This window comes from Musca domestica, unplaced genomic scaffold (assembly GCF_030504385.1).
Source record: "Musca domestica strain aabys unplaced genomic scaffold, Musca_domestica.polishedcontigs.V.1.1 60, whole genome shotgun sequence".
NCBI lineage: Eukaryota > Metazoa > Arthropoda > Insecta > Diptera > Muscidae > Musca > Musca domestica.
This window is the reverse complement of record NW_026712364.1, coordinates 1122820-1142433: the sequence shown is the minus strand read 5'-3', so window position 1 is coordinate 1142433 and position 19614 is coordinate 1122820. Positions and strand designations below refer to the sequence as shown.

Below are 19614 nucleotides of genomic sequence, written 5' to 3'. Positions count from 1 at the left end.
TGGAAATGTGGAATTTGGAATGAGAATAGCCATGAAATGCAGGGTAGATGTCTTAAAGGGGTTTTCGGAAATTCGAAAAGTTCTAAAATGGTACTAAACTTCTAAAACGACACAATTTCGTATTATGTGAACGGATAGAGCTAAAAAATTGAAATTTGGTATGAGAATCAAGGAAATGTGAAATTTGAAAGGAGAATCGCAATGAAGTACAGGATATATGCTCCAAAGAGTTTTTCGGAAATTCGAACTATAAGGTCACGAAAAAGTTCTAAAATGGTACTAAACTTCTAAAATGGTAACATTTCGTATTATGTGAACGGATAAAGCTAAAAATTTGAAGTTTGGTATGAGAAACAAGGAAATATAAAATTTGGAACGAGAATCGTCATGAAATGCAGGATAGATGCTCCAAAGAGTTTTTCGGAATTTCGAACTTTAAGGTTACGAAAAACTCTAAAATGAAACCATTTCGCAATATGTGAACGGATAGAGCTAAAAATTTGAAATTTGGTATGAGAATCAAGCTTGGAAATCTGTACCAAGTGTGCGAACTGTACTAAATGGTACTAAATTTGGAAAAAAATTGGTTTAGGGCGAATGGATGAAACTGGAATTTTGTATTTGTGTCCCTTTGTGGTAGGTTTGTGGTAAAGAGGTGGTTCTGGAAATGTGTTCTACAAGAGCACGAAAAGTGCTAATAGTACTACATTTGGTACAATTTGGTAGTGGGTGAACAGATAATGCTTGAAATTTGGTAATTGTACGAAAAGTTCAAAATGGTACTAAATTTTTTAATGGGTGAAAGGATAGGGCTGGAATCCACAAATTTGATATTGAGGTCTCTGTTGGTATTTGGGATTGAGAATGGAGGTTGCTTTGAAAATGTGCACTATAATTGTGCGAAAAGTACTAAATGGTACAAAATTTGGAACATATAAGTTTAGGGTGAACGGATGAAGGTGATAGTCCCGAAATCTGATATTGGGGTCCCTTTTGTGATAGGTTTTAGATAAAGAGGTGGTTTTGGAAATATATTTTACAAGTGCACGAAAAGTACTAAGTATTACTATATTTGGTACAATTTGGTAGTGGGGGAACAGACAATTGAAATTTGATAATTGTACGAAAAGCACTAAATGGTACTAATTTTTTATTGGCTGAAAGGGCTGGAATCCACAAATTTGATATAGAGGTCTCTGTTGGTATTTGGGATTGAAGCTTGGAGGTGGATTTGGAAATGCGCTCTATAATTGTACGAAAAGTACTTAATTATACTAAATTTGGAACATATGGGTATAGGGTGTACGGATGAAGTTGGAATCCCGAAATTTGGTATTGGGGTCCTTTTTGTGGTAGATTTTAGATAAAGAGGTGGTTTTGGAAATATGTTCTACAAGGGCACGAAAAGTACTAAATAGTACTACATTTGGTACAATTTGGTAGTTGGTAAACAGATGCTTGAAAAATTTGAAATTTAATTATACTAAATTTGGAACATATGGGTATAGGGTGTACGGATGAAGTTGGAATCCCGAAATTTTGTATTTGGGTCCCTTTTGTGGTAGGTTTTAAATTAGGAGGTGGTTTTGGAAATATGTTCTACAAGTGCGCGAAAAATACTAAATTATACTAAATTTGGAAAATATTAATTTAGGGTGTACGAATGAATCTTGAATCCCGAAATTTTGTATTGCGGTCTCTGTTAGTGGCTGGTTTGTGATAAAGAGGTGGTTTTGGTATATTTGGTACAATTTGGTATTGGGTGAACAGATAGTGCTTGAAATCTGAAATGTTGGTGTAAGGGTAGCTCTTCATATGCCGTTTGAACATATAGAGATGGTTTCGGAAATGTGTACAATAATTGTACGAAACGTACTAAATTGGGTATTGGTTGAAGGGATAGAATTAGAAATTTGATGTTAATGTGTGACTGTGGTTGTACGAAAAGGACTAAATACTAAATTTGATATTGGGTGAAGGTATAGAGCCGAAATCCTGAAATTCGGTAAGGATGCCACCGTTGGTGTCTGTGGTTAAGATATGGAGGTGGTTCGGAAATGTGTACTAAAATTGTACGAAAAGTACAAAATTTGGTATTGGGTGAAAGAATAGAGACGAAATCCTGAAATTTAAAACAAATGTCACTGTTGGTGCCTGTGGTTTGGATATGGAGGAGGTTTCGGAAATGTGTTCTATAATTTTTCGAATAGTACTAAATGGTACTAAATTGAGTATTTGGTTAAGGGACACAACTGAAATTTGATGTTGATGTTCCATTTTGGCTGATATTAGCCATTTGGTGCACAATAAACCTGATATCGGATAAAGATATATATATGGGAGCTATATCCTAATCTGAACCTATCTCGATAGAATTTGGTATACGTATTTTCGAGCGGTATCTGATGCCCGGTACCAAAAAGCTATAGCTATATCTGAACCGATTTTTCCCAACCTTGATGTACTTGCTTCTGTTCGGTCGGATGTGCCAGGTTATTTGGACTAATATTGGCCATTTGGTGATATTGCCCGAAATCGGTTGAAGATATATATGGGAGCTATATCTAAATTTGAACCGATTCTCACCAATTTCAATTAGGTTCGTCCTTGGGCCAAACAAATTTTGTTTGGAAAATTTCATCTCAATCGGATAATAAATGCGACCTGATTTTTTTTTTCACAAGAATGCATGGACAGACTGACTGACCGACATGCATAAATCGACTCAGAAAGTGATTCTATGAAGATCCTCAAAAGTAACTATGGGTCTATCTCGCTTCCTTCTCCATGTAACAAACAAATGCACAAAGGCATAATACCCTTACCACTATGTGGTATAGGGTATAAAAACAGTGGAAAAAAGCACGAAACGTGCCTCATAGCTCAGATTTGCTCATTTTTTACTCGGGAGTGAAACTTGCTCGCGAGCGGAATTGTTCAAAGAGTGGGAGATTTTTTTACGGAGTCTACTCTTTATTTTTTTGTTTTGTGTGGGAGCGCTCCCGAGTCTCTTCTGTTTGATAAACTAGTGTGGGAGCAGAATCACTCAAAATAGATTAATTTTTTAATTGCCAAAGAGATAATAGCTAAAAAATCACCCTTTAGAAGACTCTCAAGAAAACTGGCTATAATATATTCTCCTATTTATAAGATTAATAATTTCTTCGTAATGTAAAGTCCCTTGATTTGATTTTAAGAAGACCTCAACCACTGCCGTTAACATTTCAGCGGTCAGCTGTACTTATTTTTCAAATTGCCAAGATTTACTAAGTCATTCATATGATGTCATAATTTCATTTTGTGTGTTTGCGCTTTATCGCAACAATGCTTTATTGGGTGGGTCATCCGCTCATTCATTTCTAACCAGCATACAGAATAACGTTTGAATGGATTTAAGCTTTCTCATGACGTCATCAATTTTGATCTCAACATTTGTTGAGCAACATTTTTAAATGCGTATTTAGAATAAAACAAATATGAATGGAATGAAAGGAAGCAGAACACAATCAGGTTAGGGGGATGTTTAGGATGCGATTGTTGTGTCAAGCAACAGCTGAATGTTTAGAGGAGAAAATGCCAATAGAAGGAGGGTGTAAAAACCCTACTCGAAATATATGCACAAATATCCATGGTCATAGGTGTGAAAGTCCTTAGAAAGGTATTTTTAATATCTCCGATTTATCTTTAAACAAGAATTACAAATACAAAATTCTAACGCAGATAGTCCTAAAAAATAGTCCATAAAGTCCAAAAATCCAATTTTTTTATTTTTTTTTTATTTCAGGTTTTAGCTTGGATAACCCTTTGCAAAATATGTTTTAATTTCACGTTTTTGTTGTATTTAACAAAATATTAAAAAAAAACTGCCAGAATAATAGCCTTTCAATTCCCCAATATATTTTTTCAAAAAAAAAAAAAAACACGAATTATACTCCTAAAAACCTGATTCTTAAAAATGTCTCTAAAAATCCACGGCTATATCTCTAGGAGTCCTTTAAAACTAGGAGTCCTTTAAAAATACTCCTAAAAATCCACGCCTATGTTTCTAGGAGTCCTTATCTAACAAAAAAATCCATGGTCGTTTTTTGAAGAAGGATAGGAATAGAGCATCCTCTCCTGGAGGAGAAAAATTCTAAAAAATAAGTTGAAAAATATTCTAAAAAATCCAGAATTTAGACTGTTAAAGTTATTTAATGAAGAAAATTAGTATCTAATAATCCATAAAAAAATACGAAAATAATCCAGGATTATGAAATCATTAGCCCTTTGAAAAATATTTCTAAAGAGCCATTCACGATGGCTCTAATAATCCTCTGAAAATTATTCTCAAAAAATAAATGATTAAAGTTCCATTAGAACTTTGAAAAATATTTATAAAAATCGACGATTTTTGCTCTGATAGTCCTTTCAAAAAAAATATTAAAAAATCAACGATTACACTATGCAACACAAAAAATAATAACGGAGCATATCCAGCCGATGATGAATAAAAGGCGAAACATTTAAAACACGTGTATCGTCGTTTTGAAAATTTATACCGCTCGTAGCCGTAGGGGGCAAGCAATGCCTCACCTCCTGAATTTATTTTTTTGTTTTTAATTGTCGGATTAAGATTCTATGGATTCCGTTGGTCTTAGGCATATAGTGCCCTCGGCAATATTGCAGATAAAAATACGAGGAGTCAACAAAGGGGTGTTATTGGTCCTCTTTTGAAAGTACGATTAAAACTCCCTTTAAAAACGACCGCGGCATGTCAAAATTTTCCACAAAATTAATTCTCATAAAATTCTACCAGGGTGAGATAAATGAATGAATGAAAGCAAAAAATGTCGGAAATATCATCAAATTTTAGAATAAGTTTAGATTTGTTCGAATTGGTCACCTTTGGCACGGATTATGGCTTTCAAACGGCCAATGAAACCGTCACACGCTACGCGAATGTTGCTCTGCGGTATTTTGGCCCATTCCCGGCGAAGCGCTTGCTTGAGGTGATCGACACTTTGGTATTTTTCAATACCAAACTTGCATTCCAAAACACTCTAAACACAATACAGGGTGAGATGAAAAAACTGCAACTAACTTCAGACTGCTGTCATTTCCAGGCCACTCGTCCGACAGCTGTTCAAATTATTCCAGTGACAGCTTATTATATTGTTTACAAGCGTACAAAAGCATTTTGGTGAGAATTTTTCAGAAAAAAAGTTATTCGTGGTGGAATTCATGCGTGATAGTGTGATTTCTTTACATTTGGCGGGCGAACCACAAGTGGCTATCGTTAGAGCACTCCAGCAATTAAATGTGAATAAATCTTTTGTGTCCCGACGTCAAGGAAGTGGAAGTGGACGAAGAAAACATCAACATCAGCAGAAATGGTTCGAAAAGTAAAAAAACCCGCGTCGTAGTGGCCGAAAAATGACTCGTGATCTGAACATATTGCAATATTCCATTCGGAAAATATTGAAAAATGAGCTCGGGGTAAATCCTTAAGAACTTACACCGCAACAGAAAGAAAATAGACTCAAAAGAGCTAAAGAGTTGCTTCGCTTGGCCAAAAGTGGTGAACTGCCGAATTTGTTTTTCTCCGATGAGAAAACATTCGTTGTCCAGGAGTTTGTTTGTTCACACAAAATGATCGTGTTTACTTGCCAAATAGGTCAGCTGAAAATGTGCACCTTCGGTTGGCCACCAGAACTCAAGCGCGGGCTATGGTGATGGTGTGGGCCGACATAACAGCCGATTGTCGCTATTCGCTCGTATTAGTCGACTGTGGCATCAGAATAAATGCCGAATATTATCGCCAAAATATTCTTGAGGGTGTATTAAAGCCTTGGGCACGCAAACATTTTGGCCGCAGACCTTGGGCATTCCAAGAGAACTCAGCAACATTGCACTTAGCACGCGCCACCCAAGAATGGTTACAAAGTGAGGTTTCTCGCTTCATTTCCAGCGTCCATTGGCCATAAAAATCTCCGGATACCAATCCGTTGGACTATGGTGTCTGGAGTATTTTGGAATGCAAGGTTGGCACTAAAAAATACCAAAGTGTCGATCACCTCAAGCAAGCGCTTCGCCGGGAATGGGCCAAAATACCACAGAGCAACATTCGGGTAGCGTGTAACGGTTTCAATGGCAGTTTGAAGGCCATAATTCGTGCCAAAGGTGACCAATTCGAACAAATCTAAACTTATTCTAAAATTTGATGCTATTGCCGACATTTTTTGTTTTCATTCAATAAAATTTAAAAAAATTAAAAAAAAATAAGAATTATGGCTTTTGATTTCGTTGCAGTTTTTTATCTCTCCTTAAAAATCTTCTAATTGAAGGCCTTTAAAAAATATTTTTAAAAAATCGACTTTGGGAAATCTCTATTTTTAAAAAAACCCATGGTTATTGCTCTATTGGGCTTTGAAAAAATATTCTTAAAATATCCACAATTATGGCTCCATTGTCCTTCAAAAATTTCACGACCACTTCTCGGATCCTCCTTTGAAACAATGATCTTAAATAATCCACTAGTATGATTTCAATATAGGTTCTATGGCTTAAAAGTTCTTTAAAATACATTCAAAGAAATTCAGGGGCATTCTTTTGATAGTTCTTACAAATTTCATCCTTAGAATTTTCCATACCTTTCATTTTTTCTTCTCATGATGACATTAGAAAAATCAACCTTTCCCATGGTATGGGAATTAAGTTGATTTCCTGCAAATTCCGCATTGCTATTTGAAGAAAAAAATAACAACAATCACTCTTAACTACGACGCAATAAACAAGCCATTAGAATTGATTTATTATCAAACCTACCCTTAATACAACAGTCTTCGCCCCCAACAACGCTGCTAAGGGTTGAATTCCAACAAACGACTATTTTCTTTTGAAATCAAACTTATTTATTATTTATTATTGTTTTTTTACTTACATTGCAAATTAGAAAATGAACAAAAAAACTAACATTCACTTTATGTATAAAAAAAGGGTTATTAAAAAAATATTATTTCAAATCTATTTCTTTGGCAGTTAAACTTCTTTGTCTTCCTCGTCTATTTGTCACGAAATGTAAATATGGCATCGAAACCAAAGAGTACTCCATTCACAATGGCCAGCGATGCCTTAATCAGCGCCAAATCTCGTGTCCTGGTACGAAATGAATATTCCCAGGCTTCGATGACGAAGACGCCCGAAGCTATGAACAGAGCACAACCCATAATGCTGAAGAAGATGTCAATGCGTCGATGAATGTGGGCTCTCATCATGGCGCCTAAAAGTAGGCAATGAAATTCAAAATTTAGTTATAGATATTTTATAAAGCAATTATATCAATTGTGACTTAAATCAACAAAACTAACAAAGCTTTTATTTGATTAGTTTTAGGTTTTGAGTATCGCAGTGATGAAATTGATGTTGAGTTGAAATATATCTAATATTTACATCGTGTGATATGTGAGAATATTTAGTACTTACCCACAAATACTCCAACTAAAACAATGATGTATCCACTAAATGATCCCGTTGCCAACAGGGAGGTTGCTATGTCACGATCATCAAAACTATAGTAGTGGAGCACCAAACAAGCTATCGCAAAGCCCTGGAAATATATAAAAAGTTATGTGATATGAATGAAATCCCAATAACCAAAATATCAAGATCGACCAGGAGAATTTTGGGTAGTATTCAAAGATTTCGCAAAATATATGCACATTTGAAACGGATATTATGGGGTAAATGAACCAAGAACAATAACTTTGGTTCGTTATATGCAATAATATAAAGTTTTGTTATTTTTGCTTTGTTTTATTAGAAAATCGTTCCCAGTTACCTAGCGAGTTTGTATTTTTATACGCGCTACAAAGGGTATATGTCATTATCCTCATAGAAATAACAGTTGGAAGGACGTAGAGACATGACTAGATCGGTTCCAAATTTCCTAAAAAGTCGCTTTGAACGAAATACGTTTTAAAAAAATTGTAACCGATATAGTCATGTAAACATTTTCAAAGGAATCCTATAAAATAGCCACTTGTGGTCTTCCAGCCAAATATAAAGAAATCACACTATCACGCTTAAATTCCATCACGAATAACTTTTTTTCTGGAAAATTCTCACCAAAATGCTTTTGTACGCTTGTAAACAATATGAGCTGTCACTAGAATAATTACCGTTATATAGGGGCTATACGAAGACGTGGACCTGTATACGAAATTTTTTGCCATAGCTTGTAGTATATATTACGAAATTCAAATACGAAATTTGAAAGAATTCCTGTAATTAATGTAGCTGAAATCGTTCAAATACCAAATATCGAGAGGTAGCGTCATATGGGGGCTATACGAAGACAGGAACCTGCATACAAAGTTTTTGTCATAGGCTGCAGTACCCATTACGAAATTTAAATATGAAAGTTGAAACGATTCCGCCGAATAATGTTGCGTAAATCATCAAATACCGAATATTGGGAGGTACCGTCATATGGGGACTATATGAAGACTTGGACGTGCATACACAAATTTGTGTCATAGGCTGTAGTACCCATTACGAACTTCAAATACCAAATTTTAAATGATTCCGGTAAATAATGTTGTAAAAATCATGAAAATACCGAATATCGTTAGGTACCGTTATATGGGTGCTATACGAAGACGTAGACCTGCATACGTAATTTTTTGCCATAGCTTGTAGTATCCACTAGGATCCTCCAGTACGAAATTTCAAACTATTCCAGCGAATAATGTTGCTGAAATCATCAAAAAAAACCGAATATGGGGATGTACCGTTATATGGCGGCTATACGAAAGCGTGGATCGACATGGCCCATTTACGAACTTGACCTGCCTACAGGTAAACTATGCATGTGTGCAAAAATTTAGCCTTATATCTCAATTTGTTCGAAAGATAGCGTGCTTAAATCAAACAGACGGACAAACAGATTGACATCGCTAGATCGTCTTAGAATTTTACGCAGATCCAAAATGAATATTATGAATATTTCGAGGAGTAACAAACGGTTACAATCCCTCCATAGAATGGTGGAGGGTATAAAAAGTGCAAGAACTTACACCGCAACAGAAAGAAAATAGACCCAATAGAGCTAAACAGTGGCTTCGCTTGGCCGAAAGTGGTGAACTGCAGAATTTGGGTTTCTCCGATGAGAAAACATTCGTTGGCCAGCAGTTTGTAAACAAACAAAATGATCGTGTTTACTTGCCAAAGAGGTCACCTGAAAATGTGCACCTTCGGTTGACTACGAGAATCACCGGCCATGGTGATGGTGTGCGTCGCCATAACAGCCGATGGTCGCTCTCCGCTCGTATTTATCGACCGTGGCATCAGAATAAATGTCAAATATTATCGCTAAAATATTCTGGAAGGTGTATTAAATATTTTGGCCGAAGACCTTGGACATTCCAACAGGGCTTAGCACGCGCCACCCAAGAATTACAAACTTTGGAAAGCAAGGTTGGCACTAAAAAATACCAAAGTGTCGAACACCTCAAGCAAACGCTTCGCCTGGAATGGGCCAAAATACCGCAGAGCAACATTCGGGCAGCGTGTGACGGTTTCATCGCCCGTTTGAAGGCCATAATTCGTGCCAAAGGTGACCAATTCGAACAAATCTAAACTTATTCTAAAATTTTTGCATTTTTGCTGTAAAATTCAAATAAAAATGTAAAAATTATGGCGTTTGATTTTGTTGCAATTTTTTATCTCACCCTGCATGTCCAAATTTAAATTGTATGTAGGATGGATATTTCGTATTACTTCCCATATAACGGTATCTTCAGATATTAAGTATTTTGATAATATAGGCCACAATTTCTATCGCACTTGTTTAAAATTCGGTACATGTATGTAATTGTCAGAATGTAGTTCATATAGGCCCAAGGCTTAAATAGAACTGTACCGCCTCATATTTGGTATTTTTATGATTCTAGCCACATTTTTCAATGGAATTGTTCAAATATGATATTTTGAACTCACCCCTGTAGCAGAAAATTTTCTATGTAGGTTCACGTTATGGCATTGCGGCCATCGAATTCTTATACCCTGCACCACATAGTGGTGGTGGATAAAATTTAGAGAAAATCGGTTCAGATATAGCTATAGCTCCCATATATATGTGTCATCGGGCTAGGGGTTTTAAGTCCCTCACATGCGTAATATGCACTCCACAAAAATTATTTTCGGAACGAGATAACTTATGGAGCTCAAAATTTCAAATTTTATCGAGATCTGATCAGATTAGCATATAGCTCACATATATATCTTTATCCGATATCAGGTGTATTGTGCATCAAATGGCTAATATCAGCTCAAATGGACTGTCTAGAAGCATGTACTTCAAATTTGATGAAAATCGGTTCAGATATAGCTATCGCGCCCATATATATGTTTCATCTGGTTTCCTGCTAAAGTCCCTCTCATGCGTAGTATGCAGTCCACAACAATCAGATACTGTTCGAAAATACCTCTGCCAAATATTATCGAGATTGGTTTAGATTTTTAGATATCTTCGATATACACCTTCATCCGATTTTACGGTTAGTGCCAGATATGTATTATCAGCACAAATAAAATTGCTTTGTTCATATTCAACCGAATTTTACCATTTGGTAAAACTCGGTACCATATAATGGTACCTTACTATTTTCGGTATTTTGGCGATTTAAGCGACATTATTCACCGAAAATGTTTCAAATTTGGTATTTGAAGTTAGTAATGGATACCACAGTCTATGACAAAAAATTGTCTGTGCATGTCCACGTCTTCGTATAGCCCTCATATAACGGTAACTCCCGATATTCGGTACTTTGATGATTTTAGCGACATTATTCAACGGAATTGATTCAAATTTCATATTGGGAGATCTTAATGGTTACTACAACCTATGGAAAAAATTTCGGTACCTCCCGATATTCGGTATTTTGATGATTTTAGCGACATTAATCTCCGGAATCGATTTAACTTTGGTATTTGGAGTTCGTAATGGATGCTACAGCCTGTGACAGGAGATTGTCTGTGCAGGTCCACGTCTTCGTATAGCCCTCATATAACGTTAACTCCCCATATTCGGTATTTTGATGATTTCAGCGATATTATTCACTGATTTTTTTCGCATATTGATTTTTCGCATTTGAATATTGTAATGGCTTATGACAAAAGTTGCCTATGCAGGTCCACGTCGTCGTATAGATCCTAATATAACGGCTACTTTCGGTATTTTTAAAATTTTAACAAAATTTTTAACGGATTTTATTTTTTTGAAAATTGCCAAATTCGTTCCAAATGGTGGAGGTTATTCAAAGTTTGGCCCGGCCGAACTTCAGCCTTTCACTAGTTTTTTTTTTTTAATATGGACATATTTTGAATTAAAATATTTTTACAGCACAGTTTTAAAATTTTTCTTATTCTTAAAAACTGAAAACTACCTGTAGTCGATGTTTTCATCGATGAGAAAAAAAAGAACTGCGTTATTAGAAAGCTAAACAAGGCATGACTATGAAGTTTTCGGTAATGAAGTAGAGTTTTGAGTTCTGTAATAGATTAAAAACATTCATTCCAAAAGACGAATTTAATGTTTTCAATTGATCTCCGTCTTTTGCCATTTCATCCCTCTGTACATCGTGCGGATCACAACAGAATATTTATTAAAAACATTATTACAGGATAGATACTAGCGATTCTATAACATCCTGGTTGAAATTCCTTTTCTTAAAAGAACAAAGCCTCTTTCCAAACCATGTTCTCAAGAATATGTTCCATATTTGAAATATGAGTTTTGAATTTGGCCACCAATTTTTATTACACCAGATAATAATATCCTTAACTCAAAATATCCTTTTCAGTGTTTTTTTTTTTTTTCTATTTCACAATTTACCAATTCTAAAAATTTCACCACACCGATACGACCGCCACGATCACCGTGTGACATTTTTCAATTATTGTTTAATCTCTTTAAGTCCAATCAGGAATTTTAATGCACTTTTATTTTTTTAACTATTTCAGAGTCACTCTATTTCCTTAATATCCATATCCTTTTCTGAGGGCAGTTTATTGTCAAATATTTTTTTCACATTGCTTCCTCAACCGGTCAAATGACTTTCACTGCAAGAACAGACAACTTCCGTTATGAACGTTTCGATCATGGTGATCGTTGAACCGTAACTGACAGCAGCCAATGAATTCCAGGGCGGAAAATGTCCAATTCATCATTTCTGTTTTGACTGCATTATGCAAATAAATATCTGCAACAATCATGTATGTATGGGTGTGTGTTTTTTTTTTCTGTCCACAAAACAATGACAGATGCATTGACCGACAAACGAAGAATGCAGCCACCCACCTACCCACCAATAATCGCTGGATTATTATGAAATTATGAATTTACCCAAAAAAAAGTGGAAAAACAATGCAAAAACAATTAATTAATTACATGCAGAGCCAAAAGGAAATGAGCGCTCATAGCTCTGTGGTACTCAGCCGTCAAGTAGTGTCTTCTTCGGCCATGCTGCGTTCAACTTGAAATTCAGATGAAACTTAATGCCTTTCGAAAAGGAAAGGGAATGATGTTTTCAACATGAAAACATGACCAGATTGAAACTTTTATCATAGCAACGAAACCAGAACATAATGAGTGCCACAAGCAGGGGGACAAACTCGATGTTTAGGGGCCTTCATAGGGCTGCGTTGTCAGTTACATGGAGTTATTAGAAAACCATTTTGAATTTTTTTTTAACATGGACTTTACGCACAAAATCCATATTTTTTCAAGGACTATCAAAACCAAAACCGTAGATTTTGAAGCATATATTTTGAAGACCATTGGAGAAATAATCATGGATTTTTGAATATTTTAATCAAGGACCGATTCTGATTCGATTTTTATTGAATTTGATAGAGAATTTTTATCTTTTATACCAAATAACATTGCTATAGAGTGCATGATATATTTTCGAGAAGGATATACAGGGTGAGATGAAAAAACGGAAACAAATTTCAGACTGCTGTCATTTCTAAGCCACTCGTCCGACAGCTATTAAAATTATTCCAGTGATCGCTAATTATATTGTTTATAAGGGTACAAAAGCATTTGGGTGAGAATTTTCCCGAAAAAAAGTTATTCGTGATGGAATTCAAGCATGATAGTGTGATTCCTTTATATTTGGCTGGAAAACCACAATTGGCTGGAGTGCTCTAACCAGCATTTAAATGTGAATAAATCTTTTGTGTCCCGTACCATCGCTCGTTACCGTGATACTGGTAGCCTAGCCCGACGTCAAAGAAAGGGGAAGTGGACGGAAGAAAACAGCAACATCAGCAGAAATTGTTCGAAAAATAAATAGGCGACTTGATCGAAACCCGCGTCGCAGTGGCCGAAAAATGGCTCGTGAGCTGAACACGTCGCAATATTCCATTCGGAAAATATTGAAAAATGAGCTCGGGATAAAGCCATTGAATTTCCAAAAAGTGCAAGAACTTACACCGCAACAGAACGGAAATAGACTCAAAAGGGCTATAGAGTTGCTTCGCTTTGACGAAAGTGGTGAACTGCCGAATTTGGTTTTCTCCGTTGTCCAGCAGTTTGTAAACAAACAAAATGATCGTGTTTACATGCCAAAGAGGTCAGCTTAAAATGTGCAACAGAACTCAAGCACCGGCCATGGTGATGGTGTGGACTACCATAACAGCCAATAGTCGCTTTCCCCTCGTATTAATCGACCGTGGCATCAGAATAAATGCCGAAAATTATGGCGAAAATGTTCTGGAGACCTTGGGCACGCAAACATTTTGGCCGCAGACCTTGGACATTTCAACGAGACTCAGGACTCAGCATCGCACTCAGCATGCGCCATCCAAGAATGGTTACAAAATGAGATACCTCGCTTCATTTCCAGCGCACAATGACCACCAAAATCTCCGGATATCAATTCGTTGGACTATTGTGTCTGGAGTATTTTGGAAAGCAAGGTTGGCACTACAAAATACCAAAGTGTCGATCACCTCAAGCAAGCGCTTCGCCTGGAATGGGCCAAAATACCGCAGAGCAACATTCGGGCAGCATGTGACGGTTTCATTGGCCATAATTCATGCCAAAGCCGACCAATTTGAACAAATCTAAACTTATTCTAAAATTTGAAGCTATTTCCGACATTTTCTGCTTTTATTCATTAAAATTTAAAAAAAATGTAAAAATTATGGCGTTTGACTTTGTTTCAGTTTTTTTTTATCTCACTCTGTATATTCTTGATCAACGTAAAATTCTAAGACGATTTAGCCCTGCGCGTCCGTCTGTTTTAATTACGCTAGAATCAAAACGAATAAAGATAGGAAGCTAAAATTTTGCACATATCAGTCTTTTGTCTGCAGACAGGTCAAGTTCGAAGATGGGCTATATCTATCCACGATATCCTATAGCCCCCATATAACGGTACCCCCCGACACTCGGTATTTTGATGATTGTAGCCAAATTTTTCAATGAAATTTTCTGAAAATCCACAAAAAAAAATTCCTTCTGAGTTCTTTTCCCCCTGGAAGAGTATTGTCTTTATAGGTCCACAACATAGTATATCTCCATATAACGGCACCCCCCCCCCATTATTCGGTATTTTAATGATTTTAGCCACATTTTCAATGGAATTGTCTAAAAATCCATAGCAGAAGTTCTTTCTAAGCACTTAACCCCCTGGAAGGAAAATGTCTATATAGGTCCACGATATCGTATGACCCATTTACAACTGTACCCACCGATATTCGATATTTTGACGATTTTAGGGACATTATTCACCGGACTTGTTTCAAAATTTCGTATTTAGAATTCGTAATAAGTACTTCTGTCTATGCCAGGTCCACGGTACGTCCCTATATTCGGTACTCTGTTGTTTTTAGCGACATAATTCACAGGAATTGTTTCAAATTTGGTATTTTAAGTTCGTAATGGATACTACAGCCTCATACAGAAAATTGTCTGTGCGGGTCCACGTCTTCTATATAACCCATATAACGGTTCCTCCCAATATTCGGTTTTTTAATGGTTTTAGCGTCATTTTTCACCGAAATTGTATCAAATTTGGTATTTGAAGTTCGTAATGGGATAGGTCCACGTCTTCGTATAGCCATCATATAACGGTACCTCCCAGTATTCAGTATTTTGATGGTTATTGTTTCTAATTACGTATTTAGAGTTCATAATGGGAACTACAGTCTGTGACAGAAAATTGTCTATGCTGGTCCAGGTCTTCGTATAGGCCTCATATATCAGATCCACCCAATATTTGGTATTGTGATGATTTTAGGTACAATATTCACCGAAATTGTTTGAAATTTCATATTTAAAGTTCCTAATAGGTATTACAGCTTGTGTCAGAAAATTTCCTATGCAGGTCCAGGTCTTCCTATAGCCCTGATATAACGGTACTTCCCTAAATTCGGTATTTTGAAGAATTTAGCTACATTAGTCCCCGGATTTTTTTTGTTTCATGTTTCGTATTTCAATGTTGCAACGGCTTATGACAAAAGTTGCCTATGCAGGTCCATGTCTTCGTATAGACGCCAATATAACGGCTACATTCGGTATTTTTAAGATATTAACAGAATTTTTATCGGATTTTGTTTTTGAGAATTGCAAAATTCGTTCCAAATATTGGAGGGTATTCAAAGTTTGGCCCGACCGAACTTACAGCTTTTATACTTGTTTTTTTTTTTTCAACTTTGGCATTTGAATATTGTAATGAATTATGAAAAAAGTTGCCCATGCAGGTCCACGTCGTCGTATAGACCCTAATATAACGGCTACATTCGGTATTTTTAAGATTTTAACAGAATTGTTAACGGATTTTATTTTATTTATTTATTTTTTTTTTTATTTTTTTTTTTGAGAATTTCCAAAACCGTTCCAAATGGTGGATGGTATTCAAAGTTCGGCCCGGCCGAACTTACAGCTTTTTTACTTGTTAAATATATTTTTACACACTTTTGAAGGACTGACAGAGCCATAATCGTGAATTTTTTATATATATTTTTGTAAGGACTATTCGAGCTATAATCGAGGATATTTGGCCGTAGTTTTTTTTAATTTAATTATTTTTTTAATATGTTTTTTTTAAGAATTATCAGAGCTAAAATCGCGGATAAAAATCCGCAGATTATCAAAGCTAAAATTTTGGATTTTTACAGAATATTTGTTTTACATTTATTTATTCCAAATAGTCGGAAAAATCTTTGAAAAAGGCCCTATATAGCAAATTCCTTCTTTCGGGCGCCACTCTGCAACTGAAATCCCAACCCACGCTAATGTAGAGCAACAACAACGACGACATCGACAACATAATTAAAATATGTAAAAATCCCATACCGAAATTCCATAAACCACTTGACGAACGATTAAGTGGTCAGAGGGAGGTATTTAAAAGAGTTAATGGCAACAATAAATGCAACGTCGATCCCACTTGCCGCCCTCAGCACCCAGTTCACTTTCCAAGAAGATAATTTCTTTCTTTTTCTGTTGAATGATAATCACTGCATTAAAATGCCAATTTATAATCAGATCAAATGTGGAGGAGATGACAATGATGGGAGCTAGTCGGACCTATTGACTTCTACATGGAAGTGTTTTGTGCGTACGTCATTACGTGCGTAGCATGGTGTGTGTGTGTGGTTCTTGTTAGGCCCCCAAAAAAAGGAGGTTTTGAGAATTATGTTCCACTTTTCTAAGTGGAACTAGAACGCACATACAACAAGTGCCCATCTAGAGATGCTCTTAGGGCGAAGAGCAATTTGCAAATGAAAATTCTATTCCTAATTTGTATGAGTCGAAATATTGGTATGTGTGTGTGGGTGCTCGAATTTTGAGGGTTCGCGTCGTAAACATAACCTAATTTTGCTCAAATTAATAATGAATGACAAACAAACAAACAAATATAATAACAATGATTTTTTTTGTGCAATTAAAGTGCGTTTGGAGAACTCATTATCCACTTGCGGGTTATACGTTTCGGAACAGTGGAAATCAAATGAATTCAAAAATGAAATTTTAATAATGGATTCCAAGGGATTTTATGGGTATTTAACGCTCTAAAACATACATATATATATGGAGACAATAATTCCAATTCAAAAAGTCCTTCAAATTTGCTCTGCTAGTCTCTGAAAAATATTTTTCAAAGTCCACGACTATAGACCTGTTGGTATTTAAAAATATTTCTAAAACAAATAACGATTATGGCCTTGGTATTCCTTGAAAAAATGTATTTGAAAATCCCCTAATTACAGCTCTGATAGTCCTTGCAAAAATAATTTTGAAAAATCTACGATTATGGCTCCGATAGCCCTAAATTTACCTTTCTATCAAATTTCCTGAAAATCTTCCAATGAAATAAATGAGCATAACTTGTTTCCAATAAAATAATCGATATGATCCAGTAACTGAATCATGAATTTTATTTCCTCTTTCGCATAAGCCGGCATGTGCTAGTTGCAGAATTTCAGTAACTTATCGAAAAGTTGCCACAACAACTCCACGGATGATATAGCCATTTTGATCGGAGATTTTTTTCTCAATGTAACTACACGTAAATCGATGTAACCGTGCGATGCTCCAGAAAAGTTAATATTTGTCAGACAACTTGTCCATCTTTTTTTTTTTTGAAATGGTTTTGTTTTTTTTTTCTACTAGGGACCTCTGTACCAACTCTGGCTATGATAATCTCTGACAAATATTCTGAACAAAACGTATTCACAGAATTCGCTATTATGATCTGATAGTCCGTGAAAATATTTATTTGTAACAAGTAAGTTCGGCCGGGCCGGAACTTTGAATACCCTCCACCATTTGGAACGAATTTGGCAATTCTCAAAAACAATAAAATCCGTTAAAAATTCTGTTAAAATCTTAAAAGTACCGAATGCAGCCGCTACATTGGGGTCTATACGAAGACAAGGACCTACATAGGTAACTTTTGTCATAAGCCATTACAATATTCAAATACGAAACTTTAACAAGTTAAAAAGCAGAAAGTTCGACCGGGGCGAACTTTGAATACCCTCCACCATTTGGAACGAATTAGGAAATTTTCAAAATATAAAATCCTTAAAAAAATTCTGTTAAAATTTTAAAAAATATCGAATATAGCCGTCTATTGGGGTCTATACGACGTGGACCTACATAGGCATTGTTTGTCATAAGCCATTACCATATTCGAAACTCGAAATAAACGGTAAATAATGTAGCTAAAATCATCAAAATATCGTATATAGGGAGGTTCCGTTATATCGGAGCTGTGCGAAGACCTGGACCAGCATAGACAATTTTCTGTCACAGGCTGTAACATCCATTACGAACTTCAAATACCAAATTCGAAACAATTCCGGTGAATAACGTCGCTAAAATCATCAAAATACCGAATATAGGGAGGTACTGATATTTGGGGCCTACACGAAGACCTGGACCTGCACAGACAATTTTCTGTCTTAGGCTGTAGTATCCATTTCGAACTTCAAATCCCAAATTTGAAACATTTCCGGTGAATAATGTTGCTAAAATCACCAAAATACCGAATATCGGGAGGTATTGTTATATGAGGGCTATATGAAGACGTAGATCTGCACAGACAATTTTCTGTCATAGGCTGTAGTACCTATTACGAGTTTCAAATACCAAATTTCATACATTTCCGGTGAATAATGTCGCTGAAATCATCAAAATGCCGAATATCGGAAAGTACCGTTATATGGGGGCTATACCAAAACGTAGACCTACATCACCCATTATCAATACCAAAAGTCCTGCAGACATAATGTACCTTTGAGTAAAATTTTTTCAACCTACTTCATTTCGTTTGGAAACTAGAGTGATTTCCACAGACGGACGGACATCTCTAAATCGACTTAGAATTTTATGCTGATCGAGACTATATATGGGGTCTGAAATGTATATTTCGAGGTGTTACAAACGGAATGACTAACTTAATATACCCTCCATACTATGGTGGAGGGTATAAAAATCCAAGAAAGTGACTCTGTTAGCTATTGTAAAAAATTTTCTGTAAATGTCACGATGATGGCTCGATATCCCCTTAGAAATATTCTTTAAAAGCTTAGAAGCCCATGAATAATTCTATTTTTAAAATCCACGATTGTGGCTCCAATAGTCCAAAATTTATATTTTTTATCAAATTTCTTTATAAATTCATATAAGTCCTCGAATGAAATAAATGAACATAACTTGTCTCCAATCGCATAATCGATCTGATCCAGCAAATTCCTGAGGAATTTTATTTAAGATTTCTCATATGTCGGTCTGTGTTTGTCGCAGAATTCTAGTGACTTATCCATAAGCTGCCACAACTCCTCCACGCTTGATCTTTTCATTTTCAAGTTGTAGTAATTTTGATCGGAGATTTTTTTCCACAACAGAACTACACCTGAAAACATGTATATTTCATATCTCCTCGAATGAAATAAATGAGCATAACTTGTCTCTAACCGCAGAATCGATATTTTCCAGACAATTCCTGAGAAATTGTATATCCTCGTTCACAAATGTCGGTACAACCTTATCGTAGAATTCCACTGACTTACCCATAGGCTGTCACAACATCTCCACGGCTGTTCTTTAGTAATTTA

The 19614-nt window shown here is 35.8% G+C and overlaps 1 protein-coding gene across 1 annotated transcript; it reads right to left on the bottom strand.

Annotated features, from left to right (window-relative positions):
- Window positions 1-6988: 6988 nt before the first annotated feature.
- LOC131805780 (uncharacterized) lies at window positions 6989-12147 on the bottom strand. The gene is made up of 3 exons (XM_059129399.1): window positions 11873-12147; window positions 7462-7585; window positions 6989-7258 (listed from the first exon to the last, which is right to left on the bottom strand). Exons 1-3 carry the CDS (start codon window positions 11924-11926, stop codon window positions 7041-7043), a joined length of 396 nt encoding a protein of 131 aa, XP_058985382.1. The 5' UTR covers window positions 11927-12147; the 3' UTR covers window positions 6989-7040.
- Window positions 12148-19614: the final 7467 nt, after the last annotated feature.